The sequence below is a fragment of the Typha angustifolia genome, chromosome 13, assembly GCF_048772165.1.
Source record: "Typha angustifolia cultivar Huaian chromosome 13, ASM4877216v1, whole genome shotgun sequence".
In the NCBI taxonomy this organism is placed as follows: Eukaryota; Viridiplantae; Streptophyta; class Magnoliopsida; order Poales; family Typhaceae; genus Typha; species Typha angustifolia.
The window spans coordinates 548,523-572,140 of NC_133251.1; the positions used below are offsets into that span (position 1 = coordinate 548,523).

The 23,618-nt window shown below is 39.7% G+C and overlaps 4 protein-coding genes across 6 annotated transcripts; 1 reads left to right on the forward strand and 3 right to left on the reverse strand.

Moving 5' to 3' along the window:
• The first annotated feature begins 3,546 nt into the window (after positions 1 to 3,546).
• Positions 3,547 to 4,008, forward strand: LOC140774927 (ethylene-responsive transcription factor 9-like). Its single transcript, XM_073118114.1, has one exon. It carries the CDS (start codon positions 3,547 to 3,549, stop codon positions 4,006 to 4,008), a length of 462 nt encoding a protein of 153 aa, XP_072974215.1.
• A 4,407-nt stretch (positions 4,009 to 8,415) lies between these two features.
• On the reverse strand, positions 8,416 to 11,208 carry LOC140774786 (protein WRKY1-like). 2 transcript variants are annotated; one of them, XM_073117905.1, is made up of 4 exons: positions 11,063 to 11,208; positions 9,862 to 10,727; positions 9,638 to 9,763; positions 8,416 to 9,045 (listed from the first exon to the last, which is right to left on the reverse strand). In XM_073117905.1, the coding sequence occupies exons 2-4, from the start codon at positions 10,650 to 10,652 to the stop codon at positions 8,907 to 8,909; spliced, it is 1,056 nt and encodes a 351-aa protein (XP_072974006.1). In that variant the 5' UTR covers positions 10,653 to 10,727; positions 11,063 to 11,208; the 3' UTR covers positions 8,416 to 8,906. The 2 variants fall into 2 exon arrangements, with proteins under 2 accessions (XP_072974006.1, XP_072974007.1); XM_073117906.1 differs by lacking the exon at positions 11,063 to 11,208 and adding an exon at positions 10,846 to 10,992.
• A 1,746-nt stretch (positions 11,209 to 12,954) lies between these two features.
• LOC140774034 (flowering locus K homology domain) lies at positions 12,955 to 18,434 on the reverse strand. The gene is made up of 7 exons (XM_073116861.1): positions 18,294 to 18,434; positions 17,323 to 17,611; positions 15,244 to 15,484; positions 14,475 to 14,623; positions 14,081 to 14,356; positions 13,794 to 13,988; positions 12,955 to 13,360 (listed from the first exon to the last, which is right to left on the reverse strand). The coding sequence occupies exons 2-7, from the start codon at positions 17,596 to 17,598 to the stop codon at positions 13,184 to 13,186; spliced, it is 1,314 nt and encodes a 437-aa protein (XP_072972962.1). The 5' UTR covers positions 17,599 to 17,611; positions 18,294 to 18,434; the 3' UTR covers positions 12,955 to 13,183.
• Positions 18,435 to 18,951: 517 nt separating this feature from the next.
• On the reverse strand, positions 18,952 to 22,622 carry LOC140773904 (DNA repair protein XRCC4). Of its 2 annotated transcripts, XM_073116684.1 has the most exons (4): positions 22,196 to 22,620; positions 21,023 to 21,151; positions 20,534 to 20,656; positions 18,956 to 19,524 (listed from the first exon to the last, which is right to left on the reverse strand). In XM_073116684.1, exons 1-4 carry the CDS (start codon positions 22,481 to 22,483, stop codon positions 19,273 to 19,275), a joined length of 792 nt encoding a protein of 263 aa, XP_072972785.1. In that variant the 5' UTR covers positions 22,484 to 22,620; the 3' UTR covers positions 18,956 to 19,272. The 2 variants fall into 2 exon arrangements, with proteins under 2 accessions (XP_072972786.1, XP_072972785.1); XM_073116685.1 differs by lacking the exon at positions 21,023 to 21,151 and having other exon boundaries at positions 18,952 to 19,524; positions 22,196 to 22,622.
• Between the last annotated feature and the right edge of the window lie 996 nt (positions 22,623 to 23,618).

Here is a 23,618-nt window from a genome sequence, read left to right on the forward strand (position 1 = left end):
CGAGCTCGAGTCAAGAGGAACGAGTCGGCGAATCGTACGATCGTTATTATTATTATTATTATTATTATTATTATTATTAATCTCTCTCTTTCTGCTAAGAAAAGCGCGTGGTAATCTCAGGATCAGACGCAAACCTCAGTCATGTCAATGATTTTTAGACTGTTATTTCTATGTTATTGCTCTGTTTAGTGTTCGTAATTAAATTATTATTAAAATGGTAGCGTACTTGCGTCTGATACTTCCTTTCCCCGGTGATAATAATATTAACATTATTATTAGTAAAATGTCAGCTGGACTCGACTCATTTGGCAAGGGTGGCTTGACTCATCTTCAGCTCCTTTTTGGACTTAATAAGCTGAAGGCTGATATTGAACAACTCACTTTTTATATGTCTGCTAGCCTCAACTCTAAGTTTTCTTTCACATACTTATGAAACAAAATCTCTCACAATCGCATCCTGGTGGCTAACTAAAGAATATATATAAGAGATTGATGGATGGTACCAGTCATTTGTTAATTGCATTCTAATTGTTATTCTTAATTACTGGTGGGCTTCCTTTTTAGATTTTTGATTCTACTCTTAGATCAAATCATCAAGCTCGGTAGAGATGGCAAGATGCTTTATCTAATTAACTGAGGGAAGTGTTGGGATAAGAAATATACGCACAGTCAAAACTATTCTTAGTGGCCATGATGTTCTTAAAGTTTAGCGTGTTAGAAATATTATTTTCTAACATAGAGAATTAATATCTCATTTTATTTTATGTACGTACGTTGGTGCATATCTATAGAGCTCGTAATCGAGCTGTTGATTTGGTAGGCCCGTGTCGGAAGGAAGGGTGTATTAGAAATTTTCTGTATTAGCAGGTAGTTATTTACATTCTACGTTTCATATTAAATATTAAAAGAAAATATAGAGTGAAGGATGATATTATTTATAGCTGGCAGCTGGGTAGACAGACGGTAGTCCAAGCCTCCAGCCCCAGCCCCAGCCCCCAAGGAGAGGTAGAGTAACACGTGCGGGGCCCACGCGTTTATCTTGCGTCGCTCTCGCTTCACGGCGGCATTCCACGTGTCAGTCGCTTCTCCGCACGCAACCCGGTTGCTTCTCATCAGTCCATCCATCAAGCCCGTTACTCGAGGCAATTTGTCCTCCTGAAATAAAGAGATTCGCGTAGAGAGAAATCTATGGGATCTCAGACCTTGCTACGTGAAAATTGCTCTTTATCCGAATTAAATCCTAAGAAGTATAGTAGTGAGTAGGCTGGGGGGCGATGGGGATTGTAAATTGAGGATGTCAAACGTCCGTCAAACTTCTCAAAACCGTTCCATCGAACTATGAGGCGATTTAGTCAGCGTAATTACGTGCCTGTCTGCTTAACCATCAGTTAGATGGGTAGTTTGGTCGTTTCACACAGGACGACTACCGGTACCTTCCGAAGCACGCGGACGACGAGGCGGACGCCGCTCTTTCTTCGACCCGTATTTATCGCGATATTATCGGCCGCTGTCGTCGTTTTTGGGCTCTGTTCCCTTTGGGCCCCACCGCAGCCTCGGAGGGCACTGATTCGTTCGCTGCAACGGACGAGCTATCCTGCCCCAAACGCGCTACGACGATCCAACGGCCCAACATCTTCTCGCCGACCACGTGTCCATTGCTGAGATGGTTGACATAGCCTTTTGGTCATCAGCCGCGCCAGCTGATTTCTAAATCTAGGAGCATGGATGGGCCTGCCACGTAGCTATCATAATTCTACAGAAGGAATCTGGCCCTAAGATTTCAGTTTCCAGAAATGAACGGCTGGATTTGGTCTTATGAGTAACGGACGGTCGATACAGATTCCCGCATAATTAAAGTCCGATGAGGTAATCCGGTGGACTGGATAAATCGGATCTGGAATGCTGTAAGCATTGGTACAGCGCATCATTGTTTTGGCGTCACGGTCACTGTTCCAAGCGACGCTTTTTATTTATTTAATATTACGCCTTTTTGACAGGCCTTGTAGTGATCCCACCACCACGTCGAGCGTTTATTATATCCACCTCCAGGGTGAGCTTAATTTTCTCACCAAGCTAAGAGGCATGTATAAATTTTTTTTAGAATAATTAAGGTGAGGTTAAGGGGAGGTTATTCTATCCGATCGGGTGATAGGGGAGGGGGGGCAAAGAGGCATGCATGGCAAGAAGACATCGGCATCATGGCAGACAAGAGACATCTTACCATCAAAAGACTCGACTCTCCTCTTGTATATGGTGTGATCTGCCGGCGCCGTCGAATCCAACTTTTTTAGGGCCCGTCGTCCAATTTCTTTTGCTTAGCCCCTGCATCCCTGCTGACTATAATTAATATTTTTAATAAACTTTAATTAATATTATCTTTACATCCGTATTATTATCTTAATCTGGGATTAGAGAAGGCCGGCGAATTAATATAATCCTGTCATAACCCATACAACACTCACAGTCACGTACTGTTTTGCACCCAAACCGACGCACCCCACGAAGCTCTCGCACGTCACGACCGTCTGACCAGTTGTGATTGGACCACGGGAGTGGGACCCTACTGGAATGGTTGGTGGAGGAGGAAGGGCGGAGATCCGTGTTTTGTGGCAGCCTCCGTTTTCTCTTTTTCTTCTCTACGTGGGAGGTGGGCGCACGTGTAACATCGTGCATGGGCGGTGGAGTGTTCCGATTACCAAAGTACCCGATCCACAGCGCCCATCACAGACGATACTAGCCGTCCGATTGGTACTGCACGGCATGATTGAAATCACGATCCATTAAGAAGATCGTGTAAATTACATTTTACCACCTTAAGCTTAAAATTATTTTACTCTCTCCTAGTTTCATTTATATTACTTTATTTCCTTATTATTATTATTATTATTATATTGAATCTAAATTATTATTTTTCTATTATATGTAACTAAATCAGACTTGAAAAATACTCATTATAGATCAAATAAGAGAATTAATTGAGTATCTAAAGTATCTATAATATACATCTGTTAAATATATTTATTTTTCTGAATAAATCTTTTATAATGATTATTTTTAAATTTAATATATAATTATAATTAAAAAAATAATAGTCTATAAAATAAAATAAAATGGTAACCACTAACGACATAGTATAAAATATAATTTCTATAAAAATTTCTATCTTCGTGACTACGTGCTAAAAGGGATTAAGAATATGATACTAAAAACGTTACATATCTAAAGATATACATAATTTTTAACACAGTGAGAGTAAATAATATTAGGACCCACACGGGTGGCCGTGTAACCCACACGCATAGGAAAGTCGGAAATCACCGTCGTCCATTGAATGCTCCCCACCGGACGCTGGCCCATTAATACACATAAAAGCCTAAAAGGGTAATAAAGTAATATTAAATCGGAAATTAACGAAAATTCCTGTCGGGCGTAACCAAGACCATCTCCGCTTCTCCTATAAATACCGCCCCACCGTCTCCTTCTTCCCCCTAACAACAATCTCTCTCTCTCTCTCTCTCTCTCTCTCTCTATTCCTCTTACTAAATTATGGCGGTGGAAACGCTTCGTCTAGGCAAGGAAGGGGTCGCCGGCGGCGGCGGCACAGATCCGTTGACGGGGGTGGCGCCGCCGATTCCGAAGGGGCCCCACTTCCGCGGCGTGAGGAAGAGGCCGTGGGGTCGGTTCGCGGCCGAGATCCGCGATCCGTGGAAGAAGACGAGAAAGTGGTTGGGGACGTTCGACACGGCGGAGGAGGCGGCGCGGGCCTACGACGAGGCGGCGCGAAGCCTCCGAGGTCCCAAGGCGAAGACTAACTTCGGATACTCCGGCGACGCCGCCGAGATCGGCGTGCCAGCGTGGAGATCGGTGATAGACGGACGTGATCTGTTCCTCGGGCAGCCCGGGCACGGATTTGAGATGGCGGCGATGGATTGGAAGGAGGAGGAGAAGAAGAAGGCGAGGAAGAGGCCTTTGTCGTTCGATCTCAACCTCCCCGCCCCTCTCTTTTGAGATCGACGGTCCAGATCCCTCAACGTGCTGGGTTTTAATTTTTTGCTTATTTTCTTTTCTTTTCTTTTTTAATCTTTCGGTGGATCCATGTACAGTTGTTGTGACGATGAACTAATTCGATCGACTTCTCTAATTTCAATCCAAAAACGAAAAAGAATACGCTCCGACTTGAAAGACCAATATGCCACTGGAGCTTTCTCGTAATCACCGAAGCAACCGAACAATCCTCCGTCTTAACACTAGCGTGAACCCGGGGCACTTAAACCACGGGTCGGCGACTAACTGCTTCTCGACGAGTTGACGGGAATAATTAATTAATGTGTAATGACATAAATAAACTGGTTATAGCAGCACTCTTAACCTAGAGCCAGTGAGGGTATAGTCGTACTTAGGAGGCTCGGATGAAACCGCCGCCTGGCAAAGTAATTAGAAAGTTTTAATTTTTTTTAAGAAAAGAGGCGCGTCCAACGTCCCCGTATACGACCATCAAAGCGGTGGACAAGGTCGTATGCGGTTTAAAAGGATAGGATTGGGGCCCACACAAGCGGCTGTACGGACACGTGTCGTGCGATTGTGGTCTTTAGAGGCGAGGCGAGGCGAGGCGATGCCGAGGACGAACCGCGAGGTTTCGTCCGGACATGCGGCGCCCATCAGCCGCCCAGGTGTGTATATTCCCGACTTTGCCCCGCCCTTTCGTCTGGTCAAACTGTGCGGGCATTGACCTCGAGCCCCACTACCGCATCTCCTTCGCACGTGCGATCCTGGACCACCTCATCGGCTCCTCTCTCTCTCTCTCTCTCTCTTTAAAATAAAAAAAACTTTGCCGTACTCTTCACGTGCTACGCTGAATAAAAGAAGCGTAGAAGAGGGCGGAAACTTAGTCGCTGGGAAATTCCCGACAGCGCCATTCGTGGGCAGATCTCGACCGACTGATCCAAAATAGACGGTAGAGATCTTCCCTACAAGTTCGGACGACAACGTGGAAGGTGGAGGTGCGATCACGTGCGGGCACCGGGCCGCGCGTGACACTTCAAGTGGAGGGAGTAGCGATGGGTGGAGCCCGCCTGCATGCGGCATGCTTTATGATGATGATGGGGGGGTAGATAAGTAAATCCAGTGCTGTGGTACCCCCCTACTCTACTGTGCTGTTGGTTGGTAACAGCGAGCAGCCGCTTCATCCATTCGACGGACAACACGTCGAATATAAAACCCCTAACTCTCCAGCCCAGTGACCTACCTGTCCATCATACTTAGGCCCAGCCCAAGTCTGGGAATAGTTAAAAACCAAGCCCAACAGGACCCAGTCATCATTGGCAACCCAGATTATCCACGTGCCTACCATTTCAACCTTGCCCTGTAACCTGTTGCCCAGCTGGGAGGTTTGTGGGCCAAAGTGTACCTAAAAAGTTGATATCATCCAAGTTTCTTCCTTAACCTACGTGGGAATCCTTGTAAAAATTGAAACAAAGCATTCGTTAATGAAGCCTTACTGGAGGAACTTAAATGGTAGCACTTCCAATAATTTATTTGGCATACAACTCTCAGTCTTAATTTTTAACATACTCCAGTTCTTAAAGATCCTGCAGCCAGTGCTGCAATTTGGCAAAATAAGACCAAATTATAAATAAGATGGACTAATCTCCATTGTTTTACATGTCTTCCGAGAATGTCCTCAGCCCTATGCCCAAAATACACACGCAAAAGTTTCTTTGTTCGCATACAAAGAAACTCTTTCCACCCTTCGGGCTTCGTCTCTCTTCCTCTCGCCTTCATCGTTCTTCAATCTATTGGTACAAATAACTCACGGATTTTTGTTTTCCGATTCTATTTATCTCCAATCTCTCGCTCTCTAATTCCATTTACTCGTGCCAATCGAAACCGATCGATTCCGATGAGAATTCGAGCATCAAAGCTTGCACCTTTGAGCGCCTCCTCGTTTGATACTCCCACTTCCTCGAATTCCCCTTCTGTTAATACTTCTTCTTCGCGCTGTGAGGGCCTCGATCTCTTGGTGTTGGCTATCATTGAGGTCTCGGGTGATGGAGCTCTGGAAAGCGAAGCAAGTGGAAGTAATGGAGTTGGAGAGGAAGAAGAAAGAGAGAAGGATAAGCAAATTGAGAAGAGGAAAGAGGATAAGGGAAGCAAAGATGAAGTGGATTTGAATCCCAAGAGGAGAAGGCATATGGCAATGCCTTCGAGGTTTCAAGATTCTGTGCTGCAGCCATGGAAGCGACGAACTCGAGGTAGGGCGATTGCTGCAAAGCAATTGGGATGAGAGTAAAGATTGGATTTTGACAACTGGGCGTTGCTTCTCGGGTAACATATCGATCTTCTTGTGCTGGAATTTGGTAGAGATCAATGTTATCCATGGCGGCAATCTATTTTTTACGTCACTTTTCTTCTTCCTTTTCTTGTACTCTCTTCTACTGCTCTAATGCAGATATATTTGATGCTGAACTGGGTTCACTAGTTTATTGGTTCAGATGTTAAGAATTCCTCCTCCTCCTCCTTCTTCTCCTCATTGTTGTATGTTTATAGAAAAATAACCTCCTTTTATCTTATTTCCGTAATCTTTATGTTGGATTCTGAAGAATGTGTTTGCTTTGAATTGAATTGCTCAGCAGATGTTAGCTTTCTAAATTTCTATTGCTCAGAGAATAGTGCAAGGATGTTTAGATACTTGTCATTCTGATTGAAAACATTACTCATTTTGTACTCAGGCTGATGCATAACAAGTTACTTCAACGTCCAAGTGCTATTAACTCCTTATCACATAGATTTATGAGTTCGATCTGCATAAACCTGATAGTCTAGTTTGATTTGAAATGAATCCAAGTATCTGTCCGCACTCTAACTGAATGCATTGGCAGTCTTGATCTTAAAGCAGATATATGAAGATTAAATCTAAGATTTTTTTCCTTCACAATGTGATTTGATAAACCTCAATTGTATGTCCAATAACATGGTCATTTGTCTACATCCTTTTTTAGCTGCACTTCCTTCTAACCGTGCAGTTCACTTGGCAGTTAGGAATTCTCTGTTACTTTCCGAAAATGTAATTACCCAAGTACTCTGCATCACTTTCACACTACATAGAGATGGCAACAGAGCCTGTAACTTGGTACTGCTCTTAGAACAAATTAAGTTAACTAAAATACTTGGTGAATTGATATGGTATCTATTCATGTTGTCTGATAATTAGGAAACATTCTTCAATCAATGCAAACATATATAACTGATGGCAACTAAGCCTTCTTTCCTGCTTTATTCACCTTAATGCTCTAAAGTTCTATTTCTAGCTCTCACTGTCAGCTCTAAGTGCTGTGATTGTTCAACCATCTCACTATTTTTCTTGAATGCGGGGGAGTCAATGCGTTATCAGAGTAGGATCCGGTTGATTTTGAAGCTTTCTTTCAGAATTCATGCTTTATGTTTGCATATTCATTGTTTTAGTTAGTATATCTTCCTTATTTCAGGACTATTATTGAAGCATATGCATATATCTTCAGTCTGTTTGCCGGTTGCCATAATAATTATTTATTCATCACCTCTGTAGGCTTCCCATGGAATCAAATCTAGAAATGGTGATTAAATTTTTAAGATAGTTCAAGAGAGCATCTTCAATGCTGTATGATGAATGAATGCTAGCTATTCTGAACCCTCCATATTGTTTCTCTTGATCTTCCTGAGAGTATCTTTCTTTATCTTTTAACTTTAGAACATAGCCGTATAAACTATAGCAGTCTCATGAAAAATGAGGTCTTAGAAAGGAGAGGGAAAACGCTCTTTTTATGAGTAAATCATCTACTTTGAAATTAAATGACGACTTCGTATCAACTTCTGAAAGCAAAGTACGGTGTAAGTTCTTTTGGCTGCAGCCTACTCCAGGACAATCAATGGGAAGTTCAAGTTGGCAAGAATGAGATGCAATACTTCTTATCGCCTGGATTTCCCATCTGACCCAAGTAACCAAACGAAAGACCAGTGGCTTAATTGTCTGACATACCAGCTCACGGAATCAGATTTCACAGAACTATGCTGCACATTTGAAGCTAAAGGCTTACTCAACTGGATATCTACCTGTATAACAGTCTCAGAATGAGACACAGAGCCCAGCACTATTTTCAGCACAAGAGAAGGGGCAAAAAAAGGTGTGATTTAGAGGATACCTGGACTTCTCATCATACGAAAAGTTAAGATCCTACTTAAAAATGTCAAAGCCAACAAGAAGAAACATAAGGTACAGTCCCCAGAAAATTGAATTTGTCGACATTCGCTCAGATTGCAGCTTCAGAGAAGTTTCATGTACCTGAAGCATTTCTCAGCAGCGGATTGTGCAGCCATGCTATCTTAAAAAGTATAAAACAGCCTTTTTCTTGCTGAAGAAACATATGCAGTACCAATACGAAGACAGAATAGTAGTTGTTGCTTTCTATCAATTAACAAACATAGTCCAGCATAAACAATCTACCAGGGAAAAAGAACAGGAATCAATGTCTTAAGAAGATTCGAAGCGATAAGAGATTGTGCAAGACAACTCAAGATCACAATGAGTTCATTCTATTGTTTTACAAACACTACTTTCTCCTGTTGGTAACCCACCATACAACCTTTCCCAGTTAGTGTGCAGTAACCCAAGATGCTCCCAACTAAACTAGTCTCTGATAAATAAAATCTACATCATCCGGTAATGTCAATGAAGTTTTTAACACTTCCATTAATCTTCTTGCTGGCATTTCTATCGGGCTTTGACTTTCTGCTGCGCATCTCTTCCGCTGACCAGAGAGAACCCATGAAGCAAGCGACACAAGTAATCATATGGTTAAGTCATCAAGATCTTTTTTTATCACAAAGTATATTTACATCATGATCTCTTCTGCCCTTGCAATCTATCCAATCTACGCAGGCTGATTAAGTAACCTTCCATGGTTGTGTTCACCTTCATATGTAACGATCAGCATTGAGGGGTCATCCACGCACCTCTCCACATGCTTCCTTGCAGGGCAGCCTCTCACACTGCTGCACTTGTAGTATCCCCTGCAAGACACCATGTATAACTTCTTTCTGAGTACTCAAATCTTGAAACCAAGCAGCAAAAACTGAGAGTTTTATCGTAGTCTGAAGATTTGTAATATTCGATCTAAACATTTGCAGAACAAGTGAACAACCATGCAAAGTACATACAATTTTAGATAAAAGGCCAAGTTCCCTACATCTCATCAGTGAAGCATATAACAGAAAATAATCTTATAATAAGAACGGCAGTTACTATTTCTGTAGACTTCAATAAGAATTGAGAGATATTAGATCTCAATAAGCTCGTCATGAACTCTTTGACTTCAATAGTTGTTCCACTTCATTTTGTTATCCTCGAGAAATATTTAAGATAATCTTTGATCAAAGACTTATAAAGAAATGAATATTGATCTAGTGACACTGGAGATTAGTAGCATTAGCATGTTATATTACAAAATTTTATGACGATTACCTATATATAAAATTTGACTCAATCTGATATGGCAAAAGGTTGAGTTTGGCATGAAGATAGAAAAGTTAATAACGTAGAAGTCACATTATATACACTAAATCGAGTTCTTCGCAATAAGTCAGCAAATTGATGAGTAAATACCTAGGATGTGGGGAACCCTTAATTGGTTTCTGTCCATATTTTCTCCAGGAGAATTCATCAGCTGGGATATCAGCGAGCTTGTTACTGACAGCAGGAACCTTAATAGATCTCTTCACTCTCAGCTTCCTTCAAAATAGGAGGAAAAGAGTAACCAGATTTAATTTAAAATCAAAACAAACAAGATAAAAGCCAATAAACTGTAAACCTTAGCTCAAGAAACTAACCTCTTCTTTGAGCAATGACACTTGCCCCCAGTAGCACATCTGCCACTCCCATCCTCCCCCCTACCAAAGCATCTCCTCCTGGAAGGCATGTGCAGATCGATCGTGTTGGATGATTGGGAGCCGCTGAGAAGCTGGAATGGCTTCCCATCCAAGCTGGCGACGCTCCCATCCATGCTCAAAGACGACAAGAATGACCTGGAAGATGACGCAGTTGCCGTACAACTAGAGCTATCAAACTTGAGACTCATCCCACTATTACTCCTCTTATACATTTCATTCTGTAACTTAATCTGCTGCTGGAGCTGAAACCTTTGATTGCTCTGCTGCTGTTGGAGGAAAAGGAGGTGTGCACTAGGAGTCTGCGGTGCAAGTTGCAGTGTGCTCCTCGAAGCAGCATCCATTTCGATCACTGGGTTCTCCAAAAACATTCTTTGGTGCACTTGAGGAGAGATCTTGGCAGTAGGAATAAGCTCGTTCACTGGGTTTTCTACATGATTCCTGGGCAGAAGCTGGAGAGATATCATAGAAGGGCCTCCTCTAGACCCAAATGGGCTGTCCAAGAAGATCTTATGGTTAAAGATGGAAAGGGGCTTCCTCACCCTCTTAACCCTTGCATGACCCACACCATTACCAAGCACACAAACTACCTTCCTAAACTTGGAAACAGCTTCTCCTGCCTCTGCCATTAGATTTCTATATGGCAGGAGTTGGTCTTGGGACTGAGATAATAGATTTAGTACTCTATGACAGCTCTCAACAGCATCCCTAGTAACATCTTCCACCTCTTCCATCTCGAACAAGCAGCTAGAACACTTCTAAAACCCACAAGAACCTCAGCAGCAGGAGGCACTGCAAGCTCCTAACACCTGGTTTAGTAAAGAGATGTCAAAAACCCATACATAAAGACCCACCCAAAAATGGACAAACAAATCAAACCTAGAATAGATTTTGATTAAATAAGACAAAGCAAAGTTGAAAGCATACAGAGACCAGGGGAGACCAAGATGAGAGCTCGATGATCTCAAACAGACAAGAGCAAAGACTAAAAACACTACAAGAAAGATGAGATTTTGAGCTGTTCGGATGATAGTTTAAACAAAAACAAGCAAAACCCAGCTGGCAAAATTAAGATTTTATCACAAAAAATAAATCCAACTGAAAAACACTGATCTCAAGAGCTATAATAAAATAGCAGGCTCACCTTAGGAAACCCTAGGCCTCGGGTGCTCCCAGTAGCTCGTCCTGCCACTGCCGTGGGATCGAGGAGTGTGAAAGCGAAGACTCAACCATGAACAACAAAAATAGAAAAGTTTCTTTCCACCCCTCATCTAATTAAATACTCCCAAGAACGCAGCGAAAAAAAGAAATATCAAAGAAAAGAGAGAGAGAGAGAGAGAGAGAAGCGATACAGTGTACTGTGGCAGTACAAACATCACAGCCGTTGATTCTTTCCCCAGATGCGACGATGCAGCAAACGGACGGCTGATAAGGGCCTTCTGCTGCGTTGCTTTCGTAGATCAGACGGTGGGGGCCCACTCAGTTACCTCGTTTTTTACTCTTTCTCGTCCTTTAATTAGTTACTAATTAATTCTGTTTTACTCTATCTTATCGACAGTTTGATCCTAATCTCCCCCCTTCCCTCGTTTGTCAAAGCGTGCGTCAGAGCGATGGGCCCCGCGACGAACCTCGCGTGCTTCGCTTGTGCGGCGTTCGCTGCTCTGCAGCTAATGACAACCCGAAACGTGGAAGGAGGGCATCGTCCTTTGACACGTGGAGGCCAGGCATTAGTTCGCCGCTTAGTTGGCCGATGCGGGCCCGGCGAGTGCCGTTGACTGACGTGGACCAAGTGCAGGTTAGTGATGATGGTTTAGGCCTAACTCCTAAAGTGGATCGGGTTATATAGTTCTTGATCCGGAGTTTTATCTTGAGAATGAATTCTTCCAGCAAATGGATAGGATAGCCATATTATTCTTTTCATGGGGGAGGGAGGACTTTTTATTTATCTTTTCTTCTTCTTCTTCTTCTTCTTCTTCTTCTTGTTCGTAGATAGGGATATATTAGTTCTTATAGACTTCTAGTTAGCGGTGGAGAAGAAATCTTGTTAACTTAATATCACTATCCATTACACGTGCAAATTTGGCATATCCTTCGCCAGAGCAACTGAGAATGCTGGATAAATTTAATCATGCTTGTGAGACGATTCAGATAATATTCTAGCAAATTTGAAGCCACTGAAAACTGATAAGAATTCGAATCCTTGCAGGAAATAAATACTACGTAACAAAGAATTGATCGATTCAATCATTACATCCAGAAGACAATTAAAAAATATATATATATATTATTTAATAATAATAAAAAGGTGTTTGTGTGTCATCATTCTCATCAATAGAATGAATGATTTGAAGAATTATTTTTGCTGACTTGTGGATGGATGATACCTGAGGCTGAGAGCTCACTCTCCTCTCCTCTCCTCTCCTCTCCTCATCGCAGGAACATATTCCAACAAAGGGATGCAAAATTTTCCACAAATGATTGACCAAGTATCCAGGAAGCATCCACCATTTGGTTTGTGGGAACGGGAGATGGCGTGTCGGACCACTAACTACAAAAAGGCAATCAAAAGCTAAGGAAGGCTTTTTAGACTTGAGAGGAGAGCTAAGAAAGACATCACTCTCAGCAAAGACAATTTGATTGAATAATTTGGTCTTGGATAAGGCCCAAGTGGGGCCACATGGCCCGTAATTGATGATTTGCTGTCATCAACCTAAACAAGTTAATGCCTCAAATCTATCCTCCTTTTGATGATGTTCACTTCAAAAGACAAAAAAAAAAAAAAAAAAGGTAAGAGAGATTGGATAAGATCTCATTTCGCTAGTTTATAAACAACTACTCCTTTCCTTTCACTTGAAATTTTGGAAACATTTTAACATAGCAGCATATTAGATACTCACAGAATTAACTCGATTTGGTTAAATTCCTGAGTCAATTCCAAAATTAACATCATACATGATGCTGAAACAACCCTGCTTCACGCTTTCAACGTTTCAAAGAATAAAAGGCAGCCGGTGGATTCTGGGGAATAATTCAAAATGGTATAATAAGATCACTTACTACAAAATAGTACATAACTTACCATGTTTCTTCTACAATCAAACTTCCGAGTAAATCTTAAGTGTTTCCTTCCTTGATGTTCCGAGAACAGACTGTAAAATTACAATCACGCCCTAAAATTGTAGCATCTTAAGTTTCCTCTGAAATAACAACCTTTAAGAGTACACACCAAATCTTATTGCCAGTGCGAACCAGCCTTGCACTCTGTCTAATATCCATAGCTGGGTCCATACGTAGAACCATATCCTCCACCAGTGTGTGTAGCAGGTCCAGCATTCACCGGAGGAGACGTGTACATTGGTCCATGTGATGAGTAAGAATTGTAACCCTGATCGGCAGAGCCCGCTGTGTTTTGCATCGGTGCACCTGCTTCAGCCATGAAATTCTGCACAAGTAACAAAGATCAGAAATGACTTGATGGGCATAGACAACAAAAGACAAAGGCAGATTGCCCATGTAGAGAGACAAGGAATATTAGTTTTTATTGTCAATAATCATGATAAATTAACTATTAGACTATTAGGTCTTGTTTGGTTTGGAACTAAACCCCGAACTCGATTACTTTTAATTTTTTGAATAGTAAATTTAATTAGATATGAAAAAAATAAAAAGATATTTAGTTACTGAACTAGTTTAAGGGTTCCTAAACGAGTTTAGGAGGGGGCCCTAAACTTAAAGCAAACATGGCCTAGAGAACAAGAACCTGATATCTAATGAAGACTCAATTGAGGAGAAATTACTGAAAAGACATACACAAGGGTCTAGGGCCAATGATTTTCAATTATTCTAAAGTGATCAGGAGAAAAAAAAATATATGCCTGTATCAGTTGTTGTGCAGTTTGAACTTGTGTAGCAGTTCCATTGATCTCAACTGTCATTTCTCCGGTGACACCTCTGCTTTCCTGGATTGTTATGGCTGCCCCACTGGCTCGTCTGATATAGCTAATATTTCCACCAGCTGCACCAATTACAGCATCAGCATATGAAAGTGGAACTTGCATTCGTTGTGTGACCTGTACCAAAATCCAATTCACATGGCTCACTATGCAACAGAAATTTAAGTTGCCTATAATCCATTATTGCCAAACTTTAATTACAAACAAACCTGTGAAACATGTGGTTGAGAATGTTGGTTAGCGGAAGAGAATTGCCCCACTGGTGGTGGTGCATCTCTCCCGTACATAGATATACCATGATGAAGAGGTTTCTCCATTGGAGGATATTCGGGTGGAGAATAATAGCTATCATGTGGTCTTGGGGGCATATATTGAGGATTGCCACCATATCCAGGAGGGCCAGGGTTTGGTGGAGGACCTTGAGGATGGCCCCAGGGTTGAGGTGGAGGCAAGTTCTGCTCTGCGTGCGAACTCGGCATGGACATCTGCAGAGTAATTTCATAAACTTTGAAAAAACCCAATAATTATACAAGTTCAAAGATCGAAAATTATTGCTCTAAAGAACTTGTAATAACTTGATCTGAAAAGGAGTAAGCAAATTACACGAAATTCAAATAGTGGTAGAACACTGCGATCAACCAAAAACTTTCTCAAATGAGAAACAATCAGTTCCACGGCTTTATGCACTCCTGTAGGTGGCCCTTGTATTTCGACCACCCTGTCTTCTTGCAATGCAAAAGGTGGTAAGTCATCTGCAAAAGGTCAAAGCATTAGAAATAGAGAACTCATAGTAAATAAAGTAACAGGTAAGAAATTGATTGACATTTGACAAAATAGATCATCTTTATAAAAAGGAGCACAAACTGAACTAAAGCCTCGAACCTCCCAGAAGGAATGAAGCCTTACTGGTACCAATCAAAGATCACTTATGGGCCATCAAAGTAATATATCCATGCCTCAGAATTGCAGGTACACCTTATAATGACTAGAGGAATATGTTGTATATCAAAGATAAGATCCTACCCAAAATATAAACATTCCTTGGAAACAATCATGCTTAAGAATTGCCCATGTTTGGACCCCTATACCTTTGTATGTAGATTCCACATTGTCAAGAGCCTCGTGTACTAGGACCTTTTATTATCCTAGGAAAAATACCATGATCAAGAGTTACTACAATACGCGGATAGACCAAGACACAAGCTGATGAATAACTGATTGGGAAGTCCTAAAAGTGAAAAATGCAAATAACTGACATATTCAGTTCTTCCTAATACTATTGGCAAAATTGTGGACTAGAAAATATGAATACACCATATATTGCTCAGTAGCATGATTCAGGGAAATGCCAGCAAAAGGTATGACATCCTACCAAGGACACGAACAGTGGTGGTAGAAGCTTCTTGAATAGACTTTATGGTTGCACCCTGCTTTCCAATGAGACTACCTGCTTGTGTAGCTACCACGAGTAATCTTGTTGCTACCATGTTGGTAGGATTTTGTTCAGTAGTCTCCCCATCTAAACCATCTACTGTCCGTTTATGAACCTTAAGCAGACCATCCATCGCAGGAGATAATGAAGCATCAGGCTCTTCCTTTGCTGAAACCATCACCTTCAACAATAATCAGCTAACGTCAAATTCAAGCAATAATAAATATAATAAAATCAGAAGGGGGAAAACTGTTGAGCTGCAGCAATATGAGCTTGTCAACACTTATGGTCTTTGAACTACAAAAGAATTAACTGGTTGATTTTCATTATCACCAAAGAAATTTTGAGAAAAGGCATGGCCTTAAATACTAAAAGGAGAACAAGTCGATCCTACAACAAACAGTTACTCTAAATGTCATCGAACGGATTGCAGCTGTGCAACATAAACAAGTACAAGTTTGTAATATAAACCCTTTTGACCAATCAATGGAAGGCTGTATTCGATGGAAGCATATGCAAATAAGGAAAATGGTCTACATATTACCAGATAAATCATTTTATAGGAAACAACCTATGGAATTACTTAAAAGTCGTATAGAATAAGTATTATCAATTTCATTGCCACAAATTAAGTACTGCATGTTTATATAAACATGAAATATGCAAGTTACGTTAACCTAATCTAAAAGGTCGAATATCTCTATCAGTGCAATGTTTCTGTAAAAACAATGGGTAAAGTTGGAAAGTAGATATAAAAGGAAAATAATGTTACTAAGATCAATGATCATGTTGACAAATCTCTAAATCCTTTATCTTGTACTTCTATCCCCATTCTCAAAGGATGCTAAAGGCTACTGGCTGATATATTGGCTAATTTACTCCCATTTCAGAAAATTGACCATTTCAAAGTCATTCTCTCTATGATGATAAGTTGATTACCAACCTTGTTTGATCAAGGTTTATTTACTTCACTGTATCAATATGAAGCCTACACCAAATTAAGCTTTATAGTTTATAATATTATAATTAAGCTAACTGACAATACTGCCAATATGTGCTACCAGCACCAGAGCACATTCTTATTTGATATTCCTTCAAAGATATATAACTCCAGCAATTCAAATCTATTTCACTAATTCATTTTCCGATCAGCAGGCATCCATTTTACATTATTTCCAAAGCCACACAATCTTTGTATTTTGATAAGTAGGTCATACTACAAGATCATCTACTTACAAGGAGGACTCATCAGGAAATACCCTACATATGCTCCATTTTGTAATAAGGAAATTTCTAAAGGAGTTATATCTAGTTTGGAGCACTGGTCAACCAGATCTTTGAGTTTAAAATAGAAAATTGGAGCTTGTTATTCATCCAAGAAATGTCAGATCTACATCATATTAAATACGTAGCAACATAATGTTCCACAACTTAACCTTCAAATCTGGACTTCATTCTTCTACTGCAGGTTCTCATTGAAGATTTGGCTTGCGAAAGGTCTGCAAAAAAAGAACTGGCAGAGTCTAAATATAGTTAACTCTGATTAAAAGAAGTTGGAACTTTGGCAGAATGTTTGAGCCCTTATTTTCTCACCAAGGTTCTTAAAGCTATTCCTTAATCTTTTATTTGTTCTTTAAGTTAAGGTAATCTCAATTCTAATTTGACAGCATAATTGTGCTGCCACAGTAAATCAATTTGATGTGCTGAATAAATAGTGTCACATCCATTAGAAGGAAAATACAAAATAAAGGATCAATAGATGCAGCTAAATATCAGGACATGAATAAAAAAGAAAATCCATTATCATAGAAAACAGATTTCGTAAGAGGATGGTACAATGTTATAAATAAATATATGGAAGTTGATGCAGAACTCCATTTCCAGACCATGACAAAGATAGGATTCTTAAGAACTAAGGACATTATTTAGAAAAAAAATACCAATAACACTGGGGCCCAATGAAGTTACTGTTAATCAACAATAAATTGAATTTTTGAGAAAGCTCTATAGGCAACTTACAGCTCTCTCTTGTGCTCCTGGAGGACCATCCAAGATTTTGATACGAGCTCTTGATTCCTCACACATTCTCTTTATGTATTCACCTTTTCGGCCAATGAGACTACCAACCTTGTGGGAAGGAATCAATATTCGGAAAACACTTTCCCCAGGCCACCCGGGCCACCTCTTCTCACCATTGCCAACTGCATCTTCATCATGTTCTGGTTTTTGATTGTCTGAGTTATCAATCACTCCGGCTAAATCTTGATCAGGAAATTTTTCCTCCAATTCAGCCATACTTTCTTTCACACTACAGTATCCAGCAAGTAGTCAAATACTAAATGAAGACAAGATAAAACTATGAGAAGACCAATGAAAAATAAAAAACCTTGCTTACTGGACGCTTCAAAGGAAAAAGCTAGTTGAAGAGGGCTCCTTAGATGTATACAACCTTAGAAGAAGAACAAGTCCAACTGATTGGGAAATACTAAACTCTACACTAGTAAAGGTGGGACGCTATATAAAGTTGCAATCCAATGACTAAGCTATATATATATATATATATATATATATATATATATATATTAAAAAAAAGCATGCACAGTGGAACGATTAACGCATAATTTCTAAAAAGCAACCATATTGATGCATCTAACATAACTTTTCTATTAATTTAAAAGGAACAATCAATGTCATCAAAATATAAAGTAGATGGCAAAAAGGCTAATAATTGGATTTTATGCTAGATTTAACGTATTAAGGAACATGAATTCCTTAAGAAAGACCAGGGCATGTTTCTTCCTACTATATTAAACTTAAATCAAGTACACAACAAGAAGCGGAAAGGAGTACACACTCCTGTAAAGATATCAGATGTCATTAGATAATTTCCATCTCCTAAGAGGCTAAAACCCTAGAAATCCCCCCATAGGGCACCATGGGAAGAAGAGTTAGAGAGGAAGACAGACAGAGAAGGGATTCGGAAGCAATACCTGCAGAATTGGGCCTCGTCGGTGGAGGGGTAGAGATAAATTTTCGAGAGAGATGTTGGGGATTAGGGCTCAGTATATGTCTTCCTTATTTTGCAAATAAACCCTTGAGTATCTCTGATATTACGATATGAGCCTTAATTCGAGGGCCATCTAGAGATGGAAATTTATTAAGACATGCATACATAATTGCATATAAGGGTTACTTATAGATATCAAAACTAATAAATAAAAAATAAATGTAAGTAAAAGTCTCATATATTTTTTTAAATTTTAATTTAAAAATTGAGAGAATGTGTTTTTTATATCCGTTTAATTGAAATAGATGTCAAGGTGTTATTGCATGGCCGTTGAAAAGAATATTTTATAGATTCTATATTCTAATTAAAAAATATTTTTTATATTATATTTTATAAATATAGATGTAGTTATTTTAGATACACTTAGTCAAACGGCCCGGCCCCTATCATCTTAGTTGTATGCTTCATTGATATATACAACGACTATAGAAGTTTACTCTTAACCTAATATTTGCTGCATAATAAAGATGGGAGTCTTTCCAGTTCCTAACTGGACTGGCCTTCTTCAATCTTCCTATTGGTATCGCAATCCAAACAGAGTGTGCTTTGATCCGCAATAACCGGATCACTGTTTGCTTTCAATTGATACAACTAAATATTTGAACATATTGTCAAGGACAACTCAGTGGACAATTACACCAGATGAGCTTGGCATTGAATTTGACATCAATATACACCGCAAAAAGCAGCAGAAATTGAAAGATCTTGTCCTTGCATATACAGCTAAGAATGTTGTACATTTTCCCTATGACATGTCATCAAAATTAACCACTAAGGAAGAAGTCAGTCAAAGTGAGCTTGTAACTAAGAGAGTTGGTATCGAAAACAAATCCCTCTATAAAAATGCAAAGAGGTCGAGGAAGGTTATTGTACAGATACTATGATGTCATTATGCAGTAAAACTATCTGCGTGTTTTCTTTCGGCCTCTCGCTTGAGCGGTGGTGACTTTCTCTGAAGCGCTCTGAAGATCATTGACCTCTTCGTCAATCGGTTCCTCTTTTATGTTTTCTTCCTCAGCTGCTTCGTCAAAGCTCTCTGTTTTACCACTCGATACATCCTCCTCCTTTAGAGCTTTGTCGGCAGATTCTAGCTTCGATACACGGTCCCGCAGCTCTTTCAGTTTGGCCTTCTTCGAGTTCAAAACTGCCACAAACTACAAGCACAACTGATGTAAATACGCAAAAACATCAAAGAATCAATTTGTTAAGAGATGAATTCAATTAGGATGAAAGTAGTCCATATATAAAATGATTGATCTTCATTGTTCTTGTGCAGGACTAACAGACATAGACATTTGGTCCTTTCACCTGACATTACAATAAACTGTTTGGCATGCCATGCATGCCTGAACAACTGCACTACCAGCAATAACTGAGCCTTTAGCAAGAACTATTTAGGGCCACCTCATTCTGTCTATTTAGATCTATGTCGAATTAGGTTGTCTATCAAATCAAGTATCACATCTATTCTCACTAAATCCGCGAGGTATGTTTTGGTATTCCATTGCCCACTCCAGACATGCATGTTTATAAAGGCATAAACCTAAAACTTTGAAAAGTACTATCTAATACGACGAGGCAAATTAATAACACAATAAACTCAATATTATCAGAGTTAAGACAGAATGAACAAATGCAGGCCATTTGGATTTGCGGTTGGCAAATTGAAAATGTCTTAAGAGGATAAACAGTGAATGACATTAAGGATCAACGAGATGCCAGTACAGACTACAAAATTTCCATCACAATAGATGATAGTACAACATTTATTTCACCTATTGAATCCATGAGCAAAACATGTATATTTCTGTTTGTTAATCAAAGATCAGACAATTAGGACACCACACGAATTAGAAAATTGAGAAAGTAACAAAATATCCAAAGGAGAGAACAGAAAAATATAAACACAGATATAGAAAAGCAAGCGAGCTCTTTCCACAGTAGAAAACCCCTGAAACCATTTTTAAACAGTGAAATGGTGAGTATGGATCTACCTTCTGGTATCACAACCTTATGATTAGAGAAATAAATGTAAGGAGACACAGGAAGAAAACAAGAAGAAAGAGTGAAGAAATGAAAAAATTATAAAATCTGTATGAAAATAAATTCAGAAAACCTCAGTTAGACTAAAACCGCAAATACATAAAACAAGAGAATTACTACCTTTGAATACACAGCAGATTCGAATTCGGCTTTCTCACTGTTAAATCTCTCAGTTTGTTGTAAGCACCTCTCAGCTTCTACCTTTAATTTGTTGAAGGATTGGGTTTTCCTTACAACTTCTTCCTGAAATCAAGATGAAAAAATTAATAAGGTCTGCAGAGGTATAAAAGTTAGTTACTGAAGCAAAAGTTAGAACCAACTCTTTTTGCACATTAATAAACACAGTATTGACGAAAAGAAACACAATACTGTGAAATAAGTTTCGCAATTCAGATAATTTGTCAGTGTTGTTGTCCACATCATAATGAGACAACCGTGTGTGTTTATATATCATTCATCTTCTATAATGCTTTGAAGAAGAAATATCATAAATTAGCACTTAGAAGATGAACTAATACACTCTATTTAACCAGCGATTAGAAATTAAATGTATGATAACAATGATAATTAATCTATATGATACTGAACCAGCAAAGTAGAGTGGCATACACTCAGGCATATATTTGCATCCATGAGGAAATCCAGGATTTCAGCTGTAGTTATCTTCCTATCAGGTGATGGCTGGCATTTCCAACGCCACTCCAACTTGGTACCTTGTTTTTCAAATGTCCATGATAACTTCAAAATATTACAACCAAGATCAGTATCTCACTTGTATAGAAGAAAAGATAACGAACATGCTAGAATTTCTTACTAGCGAGGTGATGAAGTTAGTTGTAAGACATCAGAATTTACAAAACCAACTGAAAACAAGAGTAACTAACTATTCTGTATTTTTGAATCTTAAGTTCTCAATGAAATGAGTTAACTTGGTTATTGCTACTTCTGTGCAGTGTAACATTTGTTGGATAGTTAAATGCAACTATCTAGGTTGATCGAGAATTCCTTCTCATAGTATGACTGATCGAAGTATCCAAGCTGCAAGTTTAACTCAAGAAGCCGGCATATTGTGATAGGGCAAGTTTTTGGTTGGATTTATAGTAAAGTACCGTATGTAGTGGGGTGAAAGATATTCATCACCAAAGCATTACTGTTTATGCATCCTAATAGTTATTAAGGACAGTTATATTCTAATTTTAGCAGTGGGGGCCATCCATCTATTTGCTAGCTCAGAAGCTATAAAGTCAGATAATGTGTTGCTTTTCTCATTGGAATAACGAGATGCCTATCAGAATTATGAATAAATTATAGGCCTATCGGAATAACCCCTCAGTCATTATCCCTGTCAAAATATTCAATTCTTTCCACCTACAATGTGCATTTTCCACCAAGGAAACTGGTACAGAAATTGACTCCATCATTCGAATTAATCCTCTTCTCTTTAAGTTAATAACTGTTCTTCACTCCAATTCTAACTCATGCTCCATACACTATCTAGTGGGTGTCCACAACTCACAATGCACAGAGTTTTCCCCAATCACAGGACTTCACCACAGCAGCGTAGTTCATAATCCACGTTCACGCGGCTCTCTCTATCGTTTCCTTGAGTTCTCTTACAATCCACGACAAGCTTGCAGCACAAAATGTTACTCATAAACTAACAGATAATATCATCCAGATCACTTTCAAAATTCGGATCAAGTTCACAACTTTAGTAAGTAAAAAATCAAATCAAAGAAGGCATTTTCGAAAGCAAGTCAACATTGAACAACAAGAGCTAACCCTTCTCTGGCCATTTCCAGCATCCTCGAACGCATACTTGGAATCCGGCTGCTGGAATCCGAGGTATCGCTCGGCGAGAGCTATGTATTCCTCGACGGGCTGGTCCCATTGGTCAGCCCGCATCTTGACCTCGGCATCGGACGCCTGGCAGATCCAGGCATCGAGGCCGTCGGTGATAGCGAGGGAAAAGCGGGAAGGAAGCCACGTGCCCTTGACGAAGACGACGCTAAACTCCTTGGGGTCTTCCACGGGGAGCTCTAACTTAAGGCAGCTATGGCGAGCGGCCATGCTATTTTGGCAAAGAAATCGGAGGAAGAAGTAAGAAAGACGGAAACGAGAGGAAGACGATGGGATGGGATACAATGCGAGGAGGTCGCTCGTCGGCGGTTCGATGCTTCGAGATTCGGACGCGATGATTTCCCTCTTAGGTAAAACCGTAAAATAGAGGAAAAAAGGAAATAGTAATACCGGCACAAATTATAATAAATTATCCATTATTATTTATTAATATCTTATCCTGCCGATCTATAAGCTCAAATCTCCGAGCATTTGACTCTGTCTACCGATACCCACAACCTCGAATTAATTTTAATGAAGGTCAAATCGATGATGATCTAATAAATATTATTATATTCATTGTACGCATCCAATAATTATAACCGTCTACTATGCATGATTTGGGTGGACTCGGGTCCATCTGCACCTAATTTGTGCACCGCCACCTTCCTAGGATTAATACTCTTGCTCGTGTCAATCGCCACCATAGCATTTGTCCTTGCATATATCTTTCAAAATCTCATGTTATCCTCCTTTCAAACTTTGTGTGTAAAGATTTCTTATAGACATGACTATCAAATTAGATCTACCTCAATAGGAGGTTGCCAAGTCTATTGAGATCCAGACATTCCCTCCAATTGCAAACTACTCTAATCACAAAACATATTAGGTGAAGAGCCTTTTATATATATATATATATATTTATATTTATATTGACCGAGTCAAGAGAAGGGAGCTACCAGAAAAAAAAGAATGGAATTTATTTCCACCTCTGCTTGTCTGAAAGAAAGGTCTGGGAACTGCACCTTTTAGGCTGTCCTGATAGAATCCCAATTAGGAGTATGCTAAGCAATGTCTTATTCCAACAAGGTGAGAGGATTAAACCACAGTACTACTAACCGGGACCATCAGTTAGATCATCGCACAAAGGGGATGAAAGAACTCGTGAAAACCTATACAATACCTTCCAGGCTTCCACAGTTGAGTGTAGTAGGTATAGAGTCAAGAACAAGTACTCTCTGATGGAAATCTATCAACCACCTATCCGAGTCGGCGCGGATAAGTTTATCCGCCCGTCATTTTTACTCTATAAATGGAGAGATAAGTTTGCAATCCGGCTTAATGGATTGGATTTATTGCAAGGTCA